Source organism: Triturus cristatus, chromosome 1_2 (assembly GCF_964204655.1).
Source record: "Triturus cristatus chromosome 1_2, aTriCri1.1, whole genome shotgun sequence".
Lineage (NCBI taxonomy): Eukaryota > Metazoa > Chordata > Amphibia > Caudata > Salamandridae > Triturus > Triturus cristatus.
The window spans coordinates 267,180,397-267,198,471 of NC_140580.1; the positions used below are offsets into that span (position 1 = coordinate 267,180,397).

Consider the following 18,075-nt stretch of genomic DNA (forward strand, 5'->3'; position numbering starts at 1 on the left):
ATACACGACTGGTTTCTTCAGTACACCATTGCTCACAAACATGGAGTACTGCTGACAACTGCTCCTTTCTCACGATACTGGACTGTCCCGTACTTTGTCCTTTTATGTCGAGTCCTTCTGCTCCAATATTGTTTATGCAGTTTCTGTTTTAATCCAGTCCATGAACATTGAGGAATACGATCCCTAGGACAGTCCACCGAGTACTGTTGATGACAGGGAAATAACCAACTAGGGTGAGTCTTTGATGTATGAACGTTTGCTGCTTTTACTAGTTGATTCACTTTGGTGAGTAATCACTCTAGCTCACCAAGGGATTCACCACCTTGTTTTTTTATTTTAACTTGATGGATATTATGACCCTGCACCACCAGATACTTAAGAGAGTGTCTATCACAACTAGGTCTCCACATGTATCACCATATACCAGTAGAACCTGTTTGTATTGTTTACTATACTTGTTTTCCTTTTCAGGTAGTTCCTGACACCAACAGGTATTGAGTCTATAATTGTAGACCCCTTGTACAATCATAACCTAAATAGGTTCACATATTGTAGATATATATATTTGTTTTAGAAAGGTCCTGAAGAATCGCGAGTAGAGATACTCACAGCGAGAAACATGTTGACCGAACCTTGATAGCTACATGCCACTTTAATTAGGGACATTGTACCCGTATGAGTGCTATGTACACACGTTCTTAATCGAAGGTAGGAGGCCACCAGAATAAAACTTTGCGTTCATCCGGACACTCCCTACCTCCTTTTAATCACACTACTACATATCTACAACTACCAGGCCCCATACCCGCACTTCATCTTTACGGCAGTCGGATAGAAGATCTCCGCTAAAGAGCCCCTTCGAGGGAGCCCGTCGGGCATTGCACCGCCGGCCCGACGAGGAGCAGCCCAAATGATGAAGCATGACACCTGCAAGGGTGTGTGAGGGCATTTAAATCCGACATATGGATTTCCCAATTGGGTCCACATGGTGCTACTAACATATGTCAGCCTCTTTGTTGACATCATCCATCTCTTTTTTGAGGAACTATAGGAACAACTGTTGTTTTTTCCGTATCTGGGGCCCCTGTTCCTACTGGACCTCCCACTCACCTCTGAGTGGACAACGGCCTCGTTAGTCCCCCTATTTGTATTCAAGTTCTGGCACGGCGTTAAACCCGTGGGACTTTCTACTGGTGGGTGAGATTGGTTCTATCCCCCAAATTACCTTTTCTTTCTTTGTCTTAACATTGACTACTGTAATTTAGTAGTTACCTCTATTTGAGCACTGTTTTTTTACCTCTACCGACTCGACCCTACTGGTTTCACTCATGGAAGGCCAGGGTCTGAGCTATGGTGAGGACCACGCAGCTGAACTTCTACGGACCCCCTCTATTTTGGGTCTTGACTATGAAAGTGCGTCTGGTAGTCATACAGGCGATTGGCAATCTTTATCTGACATGAGAAGAGAATGGGTAAGGATCACCCTACATGGTGCACTTATGACTGAATACTTTAGGGCCAACATCTCACCAAATGGCCTTATAGTAAAAAACTTCCCAAGGATTTTCTGGGAAGATGGCCAATTTAAAATCGAATGGTCACAAATCTCCTGGAAGTGCACCAGAGACCTCCTAATTCTAATCGTCAACACGGCCAAAAGGCTGGCTGACGAACTACTCGTGCGCATACAAGCCGCCGAGAATGCTCTAAAAAACAACAACTCAGTCTCCACTTTCAAAACTAAACTGCTGGAGCTTAATAACGAGATTGCAGAGCACAAAGAGTATTTATTGAAACAGAAAGTGGCGAAACTTCAAAAGTACATCAAAAAATTCGACAAGGAAAAGGCTTATCCTTATCTCAAAGCTGACTATATCCCAGCCAATACTAACTATGCTTCCGATGCCAGTTCCAACTCCTCTAAGGGAAGTTCATCGAATAACAGTGATTCCAGCACTGAGGGTATGGGACCTAATCAATACAGAGGGAGGAGAGGGAGACAGAGTTACAACACCTACCCACCCCCACTCTACCAAGGTCCACACCATCCCCCTCCTTTCTGGCAATACCCGATGTTTCCTCCGGGTCCTCCACCGTTCGGCCCGCAATATCCGCCACAGTTTGTACCCCAAGGTCCACGCCAGCCTTTTTTAGGCAGAGGCTGGGGCAAAGGGCGAGGGCGCAGAAGAGGTACTCAACCAGAGAAGAGAGTACAATGGGAGGAACCCATCCAAACTGGAATGGAAACCAGAAGCCAGAGCAACAAAAAACAAACTTAGTTGTTAACCTTTCACCTAGACAACTAACAAAGACAGAAAATTATGTCCTACAAAGAGGGTTAGGTTTTGTACCTACGCCTCGAGTTGATCATTTCCTACAAACCTGCGAATTACACCAGTTCTTCCGGAAAATCCGCCTCAAATTCTTTTTTGAGGACAAGGAATATACTCCCGACGAGGACTCAGGTCTACACAATCCCTCCTCTTTCACTCCTCAGAGTGGAATGATAGCTAACGAGGTACTAACGTATGAACAAGCTGTTTTGAAAGACATCAAAACACTAACTCCTAACAGATGTTTCAACAACATCACCAGACAAGAGACACAGGCGATTGAAACACTCGCCAACGATGCCACTATTACCATCAAACAGGCCGACAAAGGCGGTGCCACAGTTATTATGGCAACCTCGGACTATGACATAGAATGTCTGAGACAACTTGGGGACAGAAAGTACTATACACCCATCTTTCTAAATCCCACCGAACGCCTTAAGAAAACCATTGTGGGCCTAGTAGACACAGCAGAAAGCCAGGGCTGGATCAGTAAGAGGGAAGCCTGCTTTCTTATTAAGAAAGAACCCAGGACTCCCTACTTCTATATACTGCCCAAGATCCACAAGGGCACCACACCTGTACCAGGCAGACCAATAGTGTCGGGGATCGATTCGGTTTTGGAACCCTTATCACAATTTTGTGATCATTTCCTCCAACCTTTAGTCAAAAAGACACCCTCGTACATCCAAGACACCACTGATGTACTCCGACTCATAGATCAATTTCAACACACTGATGCCATTAATTTTCTCATCACTTTAGATGTTGTAGCCCTCTATACCAACATCCCCCAGAGGGCATCCCTAGAAGTGATTGAGGAAATGTTGAATGCCTCCACTGAGGAGCTAACTACCCCTCCTTTTTTCATCATGGAATGTACCTCGTTGGCGCTTACTGAGAATTTTTTCGAATTTAAAGGCCAACTCTATCACCAGACGCAGGGTACTTCCATGGGGAGTACCTTTGCTCCTAGTATAGCCTGTCTATACATGGCAGCTTTTGAGGCTAATCACATTCTCAATGAAACCAACCCATACAACAATCACATCCTCTTTTGGAAACGGTTCATTGATGATATCTTGGTTTTTTGGACAGGAGATCAAGACAGTTATGGGGAATTTTTTGTTTGGATCAATAACCTCAATCCATACCTCAAATTCACCATCACGGCATCCCCCTCAGAGATAGCCTTCCTGGACTTGACAATCCTAATCACGCAGGGTGATCTCAGCACAACCATGTTCAGGAAACCGACTGATCGCAACAGTCTACTCCATTTCAACAGCCACCACCCCAAAGCGCTCAAGGAAAACTTACCTTACGGCCAGTTCCTCAGAATAAGAAGGAACTGTAGCACACTGGTTGACTACAAAAGTGAATCGTCTCACTTAGAGCGCAATTTGACTGAAAGGGCTTACCCCCAGAGGCATATAACTCAGTCCAAAAAACGGGCATGCAATAATCATCGAGAGGCCCTACTGGAACCCAGAGTCAAAAACAAGTCAGAGAGCTTGACATGTATAACCACGTTCACACCAGTATCTAATCAAGTGACTAAGGTACTGAGGAAACATTGGGGCATACTCAATACTGGATCCATCAAGATCGATTTACCTCGATTTGCATTTAGACGCTCAAAGAACATTAGAGATATGCTCATCAGAACCAGACCTAAACCCAAAGCATTAAGAAATGCACAACAGACACTGTGGCACCTCCCAATGGTTAAAGGACACTACCCCTGTGGGGGTTGCAGTGTGTGTGCTTTCACCGCAGTCTATAAGACTATAACCCTCAACGACACCTTCATTTGGGAAATGAGAGCACACACTAACTGCAACACCACCAATTGCATTTACCTTCTAATGTGCCCCTGCAACCTATACTATATAGGGATGACAACCCGGCCCGTTAAGGTACGCATCACTGAGCATCGAAGTAATTTCCGTTGCTTGAAGAACAACACTAAGATCAGTGTACACTTCCTTGAACACAAACACTCACCAGACTCAGTGAGGTGGCTGATCCTGGAAACAAACCCTGCTATCACTAGACAGAGCCTATTTACTAAAGAACAACGGTGGATACACCGTTTATCCACCCACATCAATGGGCTCAACGATGACATTCCTTGGGGAACTATCAAGATATGACTCAATCACTGATTCGTATACACCTGATATGTCTGACACCACAATAACTCCTTTACTTTATTTTGTCATGATCAGAGCAACCAATACAAAAAAAATTTTTTTGGGTGGATGTGCATTTCCCCTTACTGGTTGCCTCTACCACTTCATTCATAAAATGGGACACGACACGTCGTCTGGCGATTCCAGGCTTCACCACCTTATAGAATGTCCCTATTACATTATCTTGCCTTAGCCCTGACCCTCTTCGTACACCATCCTTTATTCAACCTGTACCACTGCACTTGTTTACTTGAACTTGATGCACTCCCTATTCCTTTGCATTATGCCCCGGTACTAGACATACTGTACATTGATATCACGCACGACTGACTAGTAACATTGCTATAACCCCCATTGCAACCATTACCAACCCTATTATACTGGGGGCACCGATAATCGGCAACACCATAATCTTATTGCCACTCCATGCTTAACGAGGATTCATTCCTCGTCTATATTAGTCAATGTCCTTTTATCATATTACATGCCATGAGGTTGTTTCCTTCCCAGTATAAGAATTGGCTTGGTAGTTTGGTTTGCCCTGTTTCCATCATGCACTGGGACAGGTACAGACTAATTTGCATGTAGCCTGGTTCTGAGCTGGGATGGTGCAGTGAGCTAAAAAACGGTGATGGATTAAAACCATGATCTCTTGACTTGGTAAGAGTATTCTGCATCTTTCAGAAACTCTGTCCATCACCACCCCCTTTTTCCCAAATCGATTTTATCCACACTCAGTGTGGGAGGGTATGCTCAGACGTGAGTCCCTTGCTCATTGCACCATCAGGATTCATGCAAGCCGGGCCGACGAAGGCTGTGATGCCAGAAACCGGTCTCCGGAAGCTTGTTTCCTTCCCAGTATAAGAATTGGCTTGGTAGTTTGGTTTGCCCTGTTTCCATCATGCACTGGGACAGGTACAGACTAATTTGCATGTAGCCTGGTTCTGAGCTGGGATGGTGCAGTGAGCTAAAAAACGGTGATGGATTAAAACCATGATCTCTTGACTTGGTAAGAGTATTCTGCATCATTCAGAAACTCTGTCCATCACCACCCCCTTTTTCCCAAATCGATTTTATCCACACTCAGTGTGGGAGGGTATGCTCAGACGTGAGTCCCTTGCTCATTGCACCATCAGGATTCATGCAAGCCGGGCCGACGAAGGCTGTGATGCCAGAAACCGGTCTCCGGAAGCTTGTTTCCTTCCCAGTATAAGAATTGGCTTGGTAGTTTGGTTTGCCCTGTTTCCATCATGCACTGGGACAGGTACAGACTAATTTGCATGTAGCCTGGTTCTGAGCTGGGATGGTGCAGTGAGCTAAAAAACGGTGATGGATTAAAACCATGATCTCTTGACTTGGTAAGAGTATTCTGCATCATTCAGAAACTCTGTCCATCACCACCCCCTTTTTCCCAAATCGATTTTATCCACACTCAGTGTGGGAGGGTATGCTCAGACGTGAGTCCCTTGCTCATTGCACCATCAGGATTCATGCAAGCCGGGCCGACGAAGGCTGTGATGCCAGAAACCGGTCTCCGGAAGCTTGTTTCCTTCCCAGTATAAGAATTGGCTTGGTAGTTTGGTTTGCCCTGTTTCCATCATGCACTGGGACAGGTACAGACTAATTTGCATGTAGCCTGGTTCTGAGCTGGGATGGTGCAGTGAGCTAAAAAACGGTGATGGATTAAAACCATGATCTCTTGACTTGGTAAGAGTATTCTGCATCATTCAGAAACTCTGTCCATCACCACCCCCTTTTTCCCAAATCGATTTTATCCACACTCAGTGTGGGAGGGTATGCTCAGACGTGAGTCCCTTGCTCATTGCACCATCAGGATTCATGCAAGCCGGGCCGACGAAGGCTGTGATGCCAGAAACCGGTCTCCGGAAGCTTGTTTCCTTCCCAGTATAAGAATTGGCTTGGTAGTTTGGTTTGCCCTGTTTCCATCATGCACTGGGACAGGTACAGACTAATTTGCATGTAGCCTGGTTCTGAGCTGGGATGGTGCAGTGAGCTAAAAAACGGTGATGGATTAAAACCATGATCTCTTGACTTGGTAAGAGTATTCTGCATCATTCAGAAACTCTGTCCATCACCACCCCCTTTTTCCCAAATCGATTTTATCCACACTCAGTGTGGGAGGGTATGCTCAGACGTGAGTCCCTTGCTCATTGCACCATCAGGATTCATGCAAGCCGGGCCGACGAAGGCTGTGATGCCAGAAACCGGTCTCCGGAAGCTTGTTTCCTTCCCAGTATAAGAATTGGCTTGGTAGTTTGGTTTGCCCTGTTTCCATCATGCACTGGGACAGGTACAGACTAATTTGCATGTAGCCTGGTTCTGAGCTGGGATGGTGCAGTGAGCTAAAAAACGGTGATGGATTAAAACCATGATCTCTTGACTTGGTAAGAGTATTCTGCATCATTCAGAAACTCTGTCCATCACCACCCCCTTTTTCCCAAATCGATTTTATCCACACTCAGTGTGGGAGGGTATGCTCAGACGTGAGTCCCTTGCTCATTGCACCATCAGGATTCATGCAAGCTGGGCCGACGAAGGCTGTGATGCCAGAAACCGGTCTCCGGAAGCTTGTTTCCTTCCCAGTATAAGAATTGGCTTGGTAGTTTGGTTTGCCCTGTTTCCATCATGCACTGGGACAGGTACAGACTAATTTGCATGTAGCCTGGTTCTGAGCTGGGATGGTGCAGTGAGCTAAAAAACGGTGATGGATTAAAACCATGATCTCTTGACTTGGTAAGAGTATTCTGCATCATTCAGAAACTCTGTCCATCACCACCCCCTTTTTCCCAAATCGATTTTATCCACACTCAGTGTGGGAGGGTATGCTCAGACGTGAGTCCCTTGCTCATTGCACCATCAGGATTCATGCAAGCCGGGCCGACGAAGACTGTGATGCCAGAAACCGGTCTCCGGAAGCTTGTTTCCTTCCCAGTATAGGAATTGGCTTGGTAGTTTGGTTTGCCCTGTTTCCATCATGCACTGGGACAGGTACAGACTAATTTGCATGTAGCCTGGTTCTGAGCTGGGATGGTGCAGTGAGCTAAAAAACGGTGATGGATTAAAACCATGATCTCTTGACTTGGTAAGAGTATTCTGCATCATTCAGAAACTCTGTCCATCACCACCCCCTTTTTCCCAAATCGATTTTATCCACACTCAGTGTGGGAGGGTATGCTCAGACGTGAGTCCCTTGCTCATTGCACCATCAGGATTCATGCAAGCCGGGCCGACGAAGGCTGTGATGCCAGAAACCGGTCTCCGGAAGCTTGTTTCCTTCCCAGTATAAGAATTGGCTTGGTAGTTTGGTTTGCCCTGTTTCCATCATGCACTGGGACAGGTACAGACTAATTTGCATGTAGCCTGGTTCTGAGCTGGGATGGTGCAGTGAGCTAAAAAACGGTGATGGATTAAAACCATGATCTCTTGACTTGGTAAGAGTATTCTGCATCATTCAAAAACTCTGTCCATCACCACCCCCTTTTTCCCAAATCGATGAGGTTTTTTTCGGCATATAATTTAGATTTCCGCCTCTGTTTTAGCATTATTCCTACTCGCCTTTGACCTTCCCAACATGGCGACCATGTTTATCCCCGATTCCACACCGCTACTGGCGGGTCAGGTGACCGGGATCAGCGCATAAGTCCTACCTCCCTCTCCACCACGCCACCTCCCGGACTCGGTGGAGAGGGTAGGTGAATGCGCTCGTCGAGGGAAGCAGCTATGTGAGTACACCTTTCCGCCATTATACGGAATCCCCCGTTCCTCGCTTAGCCTTCGCTTAAATCCCCCCCCCCCTTTTTTACTCTCCCTCTCCGTTTTTATAGTTCTTGATACTTTGACCGGTCAAGACATGCGCCTTAATTACTTTGCCTCTGCGGGCTGCCGGACGCCGGACGCCACATTGTTAGAGCACCCCCATACTTGCCTCTTTCATATGCCACTGCTATTTAAGGACCGCTAGCATCTTGTAATTTTGAGTCCCCACTACATTGACAACTTACCACTTGTTTAATAGTTTATTTTTACGGATGCCAATGACTGTGTTCACGATCGTCAGTACATTGTATTCCTGTCCTTAACACATTCGCCCTACTTCATGGGGTGAGTGGGCCACCAGCTACTCCACGGGATTTATTTAATACTCCCTTTTCCACATAATACAGCTTGATACAGTGGTTAGAGCGGGATTTTATATGCCGAATACTTAGGATAACTCTATCGTGTTTCCAGTTGCTCCAATACACGACTGGTTTCTTCAGTACACCATTGCTCACAAACATGGAGTACTGCTGACAACTGCTCCTTTCTCACGATACTGGACTGTCCCGTACTTTGTCCTTTTATGTCGAGTCCTTCTGCTCCAATATTGTTTATGCAGTTTCTGTTTTAATCCAGTCCATGAACATTGAGGAATACGATCCCTAGGACAGTCCACCGAGTACTGTTGATGACAGGGAAATAACCAACTAGGGTGAGTCTTTGATGTATGAACGTTTGCTGCTTTTACTAGTTGATTCACTTTGGTGAGTAATCACTCTAGCTCACCAAGGGATTCACCACCTTGTTTTTTTATTTTAACTTGATGGATATTATGACCCTGCACCACCAGATACTTAAGAGAGTGTCTATCACAACTAGGTCTCCACATGTATCACCATATACCAGTAGAACCTGTTTGTATTGTTTACTATACTTGTTTTCCTTTTCAGGTAGTTCCTGACACCAACAGGTATTGAGTCTATAATTGTAGACCCCTTGTACAATCATAACCTAAATAGGTTCACATATTGTAGATATATATATTTGTTTTAGAAAGGTCCTGAAGAATCGCGAGTAGAGATACTCACAGCGAGAAACATGTTGACCGAACCTTGATAGCTACATGCCACTTTAATTAGGGACATTGTACCCGTATGAGTGCTATGTACACACGTTCTTAATCGAAGGTAGGAGGCCACCAGAATAAAACTTTGCGTTCATCCGGACACTCCCTACCTCCTTTTAATCACACTACTACATATCTACAACTACCAGGCCCCATACCCGCACTTCATCTTTACGGCAGTCGGATAGAAGATCTCCGCTAAAGAGCCCCTTCGAGGGAGCCCGTCGGGCATTGCACCGCCGGCCCGACGAGGAGCAGCCCAAATGATGAAGCATGACACCTGCAAGGGTGTGTGAGGGCATTTAAATCCGACATATGGATTTCCCAATTGGGTCCACATGGTGCTACTAACATATGTCAGCCTCTTTGTTGACATCATCCATCTCTTTTTTGAGGAACTATAGGAACAACTGTTGTTTTTTACATGTTTATAGAAACAGAGACAAATAAGATGTAATCATTCTGTTGGAAAGTCTTATGTCCATCACATCAAATGCTACTGTACAAATAACGTTCATTGTTTCTTGCTGGTAAAGAAATAGTGTTATAATACTATAAAAGAAATGCGTCTATACAAAAGGTGAAGTATGAAAAAATGCATTATACCACATAACTTATACATTGTGTAAATCACTCCCCTATGTTTCATACAAAAACCCACCCACTGCAAATAAACACAAAAACAAACATATATCACCATCTTCACACATCTCTAGATAGTCCTTAGGGAAAATGCCCAACTTCTAGGAGAGTTCAACGGATGATTAAAACATGTTGATATAGTTCATTTACTGTTGTGGTAAACTTGACGGATGGTGCTTGGATGATAGTTTTGTTTAAACAGTGATTTAACCTTGTTTCGGCGTATTTTGAAGTCGATTCTCCGAAAAACACTTCTATATTATTCAAGGACAAGTAGACCAGTGTATAGAAAAGTGCATTTTAACTTCTTTGCTTCTCCTATAAATTCCAACAGAAAATCCTCCTGGTATTTTTGTTCATTGTGCAATTTATTTTTTCGGTCTAATGTTTATTGTACAAGTTTGTCCAGAATTTGCGTGCTCTAAAATGTGGGTACCCTCATGGCCTTTGAGGAGATACATACCGCCTATGAAGGAAAGTTTAAGCAAATCTTAATCTATGCAGCATTGTCCAAAGTAATCATGCTTACCTGGGGTGGAACCAGAGGATTATACACTGACAAAGATCCTTTACAATTGGGGGACGAGACAATGTTCTATTACTGTTGCATATAAGGTCATAAGGGCCACCAGGCAGGGTTGGAATGGGAGCCAAAATCGGCCCGGGCACACCAAAAAAAAGTGGCCCACATTTGCATATTGCCTTTCCGCAAAACACTGCTTCAGTGAAGTTTTATGAAAAGAAAGGGGGTGGGGGGCAAGTTTTATGAACTTCACATAGATAAAAAAAAATGCACAATTAGTTCACACTGCTGAGCCACACATGAATGCAAGTGAGACCACTTCTGCTCAGGCTCCCTGCCCCCGCTCAATCAGCATATATTAATGGGCCAGCCCAGCAAAAGAAAGGGAGTGATACCTCAGCCCATCTGCCTCTAGAAAGGCCAGTCAGGAACGCACTGGGCAGCTGGCGGCATCCTAACAGCACAGACAGACAGCCCCCAGGCTGCCCAAAAAAGCAGACCACAGCTAGAACTCGGCTACCGGACCTTCAGCCATTTCCAGAGTGCCCGCATTACCAATCCGTCCCTGCCCCCAGGGTTAAAGATTTGGTGTCCTTAAGGAACAAAATGGAACAAAGACCAGAGGGAAGAGTTAACAAACCGTGGTGGGCTCGGGTCCTGCAACATGGCAGGCAGGTTTCTCAAAATGCTCAGTTGAAGCTTCCTAAGTTTAAGTACGTTCATCGCACACACCTGACTCTGGCACGCCTGCAGGCCAAGTATCCGGATACAGCACTTTTATGCCCCAGGTGTAGGGTAGAGGGGGCTGCCTTTGGACACATGGTATGGTCCTACGAGGTGCTTAGACCTTGGTAGGCAGATGTCACAAAAAGCACTTCGAAATGGACTTGTGAAAAAAACTTGAATGTGCCCTGGGTATGTCCTGCTGGGGCTTATGCTAAGACCCAAAGCAGCAAATGGAATAGTAAATTGGTAGCTCTTGCACTGGTCCTTGCAAAATGGCAAATTGCTGTGAACTGAGATATTTGATGACTCAAGGTCTCAATAGGTTGAAATCAGACTTACATACATTTGCCTGAGCAGAGATGGGTGATAGTGCCCACCAGATAGACGGAGCGCCTAGACCTAAGCTAGTACTGAATTCGGAATGCTTGTTGCGGGACATTAAAACTAATGACAAACCACCATATAAGGTGAACCTCCCCAATATGTATTGTCACAGAAGATGGCCTTTACCTGTATTATAAGAATTCGTTATATAATCAAAGTCCAGCAGAGAATTGGTCAATGGTCCCGAATTATAGTGCATTCATCAAGAGCCTGAGGCAGAAGTCTTTGAATTTCAATGGGGTCAATAGTTGGATGGGTTAGGGGTTGAGGATAGGGGTTTCTTATTGCTGGAACCTAGTGGGAGGGAGGGGTTGTTCTTCCAATTGATCTTTATGCACAATGTCACATGTGGCTATTAGTACATTTCATGTGTCATTAACCTTACATAATTTTTTTTTATCTGGAGCACAGATATGAACATGCAACAGTGGTGTTGTGCCAAAGATAATTTATGGGTTGCATTCAACTTTACTGACTGTAATAAAGATCAGTGCAAAAAAAAATGCACACTTTCTGGGACATGAAGAAATATGAAAAATGATGCCAATCCAGCCCAGTAAGTCTTGGTATGGACGAAGGGAGTCCCAGAACCTGTTACCGCAGCATGACAATTTTTGCGGTCTACTTCATTTTTGTTTGGTATATTCTGGATGGAAATGTTCAGTCCTCTTGTGTGACCACAATAAAAGTGTATTGTGCTTACTAATTTAATCCAAGCTTTTTATTTTTTTCGTTGCTTCTGTTCTAGAGCCCATGCTGTTCATTGTGTATTTTCAATATGTACGTATTTATGTTAGTGTTGATTGTAGAATAAACAAAAATGCATTTATTTATAATTCTCAGAAACAGAGAAAAGAAACAATTAATAATTTGTGACTTGAAGGATCAGTAATTGGAATTACCAGCCGCAGTCGTGGGTCTGCATTCTTTTCAAACTGTCCTAAAGCAGAAAGACCCAGAAACTCATTTTTTTGTAATGGAAATACGGAGATGACTCAGCTGGTAACTAGTGAAGTTAACAGATAGTATAAACTGTCTAAGAAAGAACTCGAAAATAAGAGGAGTGAAGTGTTGGTTTATATTTATTTTATTTTTTAAGTCCTCGTGCAATTTATTTCTCTCTTTCTTTGTTAAGTTTGAATCACACTGCATACAAAATTTTCTTGTACCCCTTTTAACAATGGAATTTTTAGGGATAATAACAGCATTTTGCCTGAGTTTATTAACAGCGTTTTTCACTGAGTAGGAGTCAGTTTATATTTAAAATCACATCACCGATTTACTTCTTTTATGGCTATGAACCTATTAAAATTCATCAAGTGATAAAACAAAATGTCATCAGCCTGCCAGCACTAGCATACTAGAGTGCAGATGAGTATATCCCATGGACTGTTTTTCTTTTGGTTTTTACACCTGCGTCGCCAATTATATATCTAGGGTGTTCGAGTACAGAGGAGTTAAGTATCTGCAGCATCCCCTTCCCCCAAGGTAATGTTGAAATAAAGGCTGCAGGAGTGATATGTATCGTGGAAACCCATCTTACATCTTTGTTTACATGATTTTTACTTCCAGGTGTGCTAAAAAGATAGCAGTATTACTTGTTTGAGAAAAGTTAATCAAATAATTTCAAACGTTCTATTTATTCAAAATAATTAATTAATTGTCATCATTAGTTAAACATTTTATACTGATCCGAGCAAGGTTCTTTGTTTCATCTACACAATCTGTTTCATGGTATCAAGTGATGCCACAAAAGGCATCGTACCCACTCCACTGCAAGGCTCAATACATTGCTGAGAAATCAGTCAGTCAAAAAAAATTGCAGTGCACAGCAAAGCACCACTAGCACAAGTTATCAAGAGATAACTGCTTATTTCGATAAACATATACACCTAGCCCTATGTCAGTGCTCAGAGAGACGGACATAAAACTGTGCTAATGAAGCCTTTGTAGAAAAATTTAAAATACCAGCAGCTGTATTTTTTTTTTTTAAATCAGCCTTTCTCTGTTATAGTTGTCTGTTTTTCTAAGATACCACCTTACTAATAATTTGTCTTTGTTGGGAAGTTATTTATTAGCAAAATGTAAAATGGAAGTACGTTAACAAACTTCATTATGTTCCTCTCACAGCTGTAAGCTAGAACACTGATTGGTGTCTAGCACCAGTTACTGAATATTTTATGATTGTGTGGTGCAAATTATTAACATTGAGTGATCATAATTCTGTGGTGCAAATGAATATGGGTAATCAAAGATGTGTTTTAACATGTATTTTGAGAACCTAAATGATCGAAATATTCAAAAGAGAAGAGATGTGCACATGAATGGCAAGTCATGAAAAAGGGTTATTCTGTAAAAGAATTGCCACAGTTTCTTGAACACTAGCATTAGAAGATCCAATTTTCAGTTTAATCTCATTGTTATTAAAAGAGGGCAATTGAGGGTGAAAACAGCATACGCCACTTGCTCCTGCTGCTCATATCTAGTTAATGCGCGCACGTGACCATCTCACCCTAAGAACACCCTTCAAACTATCCTAAATGTTGTTAAAAATGTAATGCAACAGTAGAATCAGATATGTTGTTGGTTCATATTCAGACTGTGACTCAAACAATGTGAAAATAGCTTAACTTGCATTAGGAGAGGTTTTGCAGGAATAGAAATTGGTGTAACGCCTTAGGAAATGATCACATGTAAATTGAACTGAAATTCATGTCCTGTTAAGTGTGTTCTACATTATTGTGACTGTCCTACTCTACTCATGCCCTTGTATAAAACACTGCTCTATCATGGATCTGCCCAGATCCCACATGTGGGCTGATGGCACACGACTATAAATAAGACCATCCCAATCTCTGACCAGGAAATTTGCTACAGAACCAGTTGTAGTGGAAGGTATGGCTCATTCCATGGAGCATGTAGATCAGCCAACCTGATGGCGGTGGAAACCAATGCTGTGAGTGACGTAATGGTCTGAAAGTGCACCATGACCGTCATTCGGGCCACCCATCACCCACTGTGGAATGAGCAGTACTGTACCACAGGCTGCAGTATTCCATTGGCATTAACAGTGTGTACTATTCCTGAAAACAGTATGACGTTAGATTGAATTAGAAACCAGTGCTGGAATACCCACCGTCTTGACCATAGATAGAATACAAATTAGACCACTGTCCATACTCTCCAATTCACTAACCACAGATGAATTGAATACAGAAAGCAAGTATGGTTTTTAATTGTATGTAGCTGCAGATTCTTACTGCTCCATATTATAGTTCCATAAAGTGCTCAGCAAATGAACATCAGTCGAAACCACTCAGATCGTACTTGGTGCTCTGTAGCTTCCTTTCGCAGGTAAGAAAAACCATAAAGGAGCAAGCAATCCTACAAGCTGTACTTGTTACTGATATTCACGTTTTACTCCCTTTGTGTAAATTAGTGTGGACATGTATTTATAAAATGTTATTCCCAGTCGCCAATGATATATAGAAACAGTTCTTATAATTCCAAACAAAGCAATGTAAAAATGCTTACCAGGAGCTTGCCTTCAGGAGGAAGATTTGGACGCACGCTTCGATACCCCTTTGCGGTTAAAGTTCTTGGCTGAGCATCTCCGTTAGAGTCAACATTGGAAGAAGACTTCCATTCATCTAACATGTTAAAAAGAATGCCAGGCTATAAGAATTTGTGTCCTGCGACAGTCATCAAAGTATATCTCTCCATGAACAGAAACACCGTCTACCAAAAGTGGTTGTATACCTGTTTCTAGTTGTCCTGGCTCCAGATCTACGTTTTTTCAAAGAATGCAGAGAGACAAAAAGGAAAATGACACAGAAACTGTTAACATCGGGAAGGAATGCCTGTAGCTTTAAGAGCACTGCTTAAGAGCAAGAAAACCTTTTGGTATGGACTCGCCCTGACAGTGTTACACATCACCATGTAAACTGGCTGCAAATATCATGCTCTCAGCTTTTCTGACCTTTATAAATACAAGGGATTCGTTCATCGCTAAAAAGAAGCAATTGTTTGTTGGGCAAGCAGTAGGAAACTACGCTTTCTACAATGGAGACTGAGCCGCAATTGCATTGGTGTATTGCAAATACCAAGCATAACTTCAACTTCGTGAACTATGTTCTAAAATGCAGTCTGGGATGTGATATTCATGTTTGCTGCCACATTTAAACAGTTTATCAGTATGCAGAAGCCCTGAACGAAAACTATGCACTACGCGTTCTGGTGTACTTCACACAATTTTCACAGTACACACTAAGCAATTACAACATTTAAATTCATTGTATAAAATACGTAACATTGTTTGGTATAATGCACGTTGGTACGCCCTGTACAGCACCACAAGAAAAGTAGCCACACGAGAGGACTCATAAAATAGCTACATCCACCCTGCAAGTTTTTTTGACATTCCTAAAATCTGTCTGAAATTGCGTCAAATGATTTATAAAGTCGAAAGCCCTACAACCTGTGTAAAATTGCTTCAAAGATTTATATAGTCGAAAGCTTATACATTTTTTCATGAAAAAACACACTCGCTCTGTAAAAAGTGGATTATTATTTGGGGTGGACAGTTGCCCACCTCAAGGAATAAAGACACTAACTTGTCAGGGAGAGCACTAAAGTCACTTGCAGTAAAGTCACAAAATTAACCAGAGATCAACCCCCTGGTAGCTATGGCACAGAGCAGACAGGTTTAACATAGGACAATGTGTACAGTAATTATGCCATACTAAAACAGCAATAAAGGATAAACATCAAACAATAAAAACGCCAAATCGAATCAGAAAAAGTGATGAAAAATGTAATAAACAAAATGATACCAAAATTGCAAAAATCTAATTTGGCGATACCAGAAATATAAATGTTTAAAGTTTTAAGTAAAAATAGCACCAAAAAGCACTAGGTGCCAGTGATAGTCTGTGGACGCAGTAGCCCAGGACCAACGGACGATTTCAGGACGACCATGATGGAATGCAGGTCGTATACACCAAGTGGGTTTGTCTTGCTCAAAGATTTTACCATATGACTTAGTATCTTTTTCTGAAGCTCAAATCCTCCTTTGGGTGTCCGAAAAAAGTACATCAAAATCTGATACCTCTGCCGTGAGGCCCACCCAGATGGCTCTGGAGGTCTTGGAAGTCCAAAGATTCTCTAAGTCCCACATTTTCAAGGTTTCTGGAACATCTCCTTTGGGTCACTTCTAAGGCTCACAAGACCTCAGGGACAACACTCAGTGGCCAATGCTCATTCAGCCGAGGTCACCAGCAAGGTTGGTTCAGTTCCAGTTAGCACTGATCAACTGGTCACTGCAGAAAAAGCTCTCTAGCAGTTTGTTGTGTCCCTATAGAGACACAAGAGCTCAACCCATTGACCCTTGGAGTCCACTTCTTTATGCTGGGTACAAAAGAGAGCACATCCAGTCCTCCAGGGCAACTCTCAGGTCACAGCAAGCAGGGTCCAGTCCTCTTCTGTTCTTCCGCAGATCTTGAAAGTGTTCTGAGGAGGTTTCCTTGGGTTGCCAAATTTATGACTGACACTAGCCAGTGGGAGGGTAAGGGGATGGGGGCTCCTGGGTACTCCCTAACCAATGGAGAAAAAGGTCCTCTACCCACTTTTTCTGAAGTTCCTGTTTGTCAGACTGTAAACAATCCCTGAGTGCACCTCACTCTTAAAATCCAAGATGGGGGACTCTTCCTCTCTTGCACACCACTCTTGTGTACACCAAGAAGTGTGACCAGGTATATGAGCTGTGCTCTTCCCTATGTCCACTCAAAACATATTCTGGGTGGTAGCTTCGAGCCCACTGGCGTTGGAACGAGCTTAGCTAGTGTGGGCCTTGGAGACAAAAGCTTTTCCTTCTTCAGGTCTCTTTTTACATTAAACTATGAATGTGTAAACCTCATCTCTGTCCCTTTCAAGGTACTGAAGTCTCTGGATCCACCCCAACTGCCCTTCCTGGGATGATAGGCAGCAAATGCCCCACACTCAGACCATCCTGCAACCAGGCATTTGACAGTTATTTATTTGTTTGGTATTGTGCCAACAAGGCAATACAAACATAACACTAAATCATTACATTTAAAACACTTGAGAACATGCTACATCATTAGCTATGAACATTTTAATTATTAAAATCATAATTCATTTCACTGTAACATTTAGTTACTTGATTAAACCCAAGTAACAATCACTTCCTTATAAAATCAAAACAAATAAAAAGTATCCCTGTACATATATGCCTAAAATGAAGATATAAAGTAAATGTGCAACTGCTAGTAAAGTGCTTAATAGAGAAACAATTGTTGTGTAGTCCACTGGTGAGAAGCATGATGAATAAGAAGTACAATGTGAACC

General features: G+C 42.9%; 1 protein-coding gene across 44 annotated transcripts in view; it reads right to left on the reverse strand.

Annotated features, from left to right (window-relative positions):
- The window catches only part of SORBS1 (sorbin and SH3 domain containing 1), a 1,103,390-nt gene that overhangs the window by 414,970 nt on the left and 670,345 nt on the right, over positions 1–18,075 (reverse strand). For 38 of the 44 annotated variants that reach the window (XM_085603602.1, XM_085603630.1, XM_085603622.1 and 35 more), the window contains 2 exons: positions 15,469–15,495; positions 15,244–15,359 (listed from right to left, as the gene is read on the reverse strand). In XM_085603602.1, coding sequence (XP_085459728.1) covers positions 15,244–15,359; positions 15,469–15,495 — 143 coding nt within the window. Of the gene's footprint in view, positions 1–15,243; positions 15,360–15,468; positions 15,496–18,075 lie in introns of those variants that run through there. The other 6 variants (XM_085603617.1, XM_085603615.1, XM_085603605.1 and 3 more) reach the window with 1 other exon arrangement.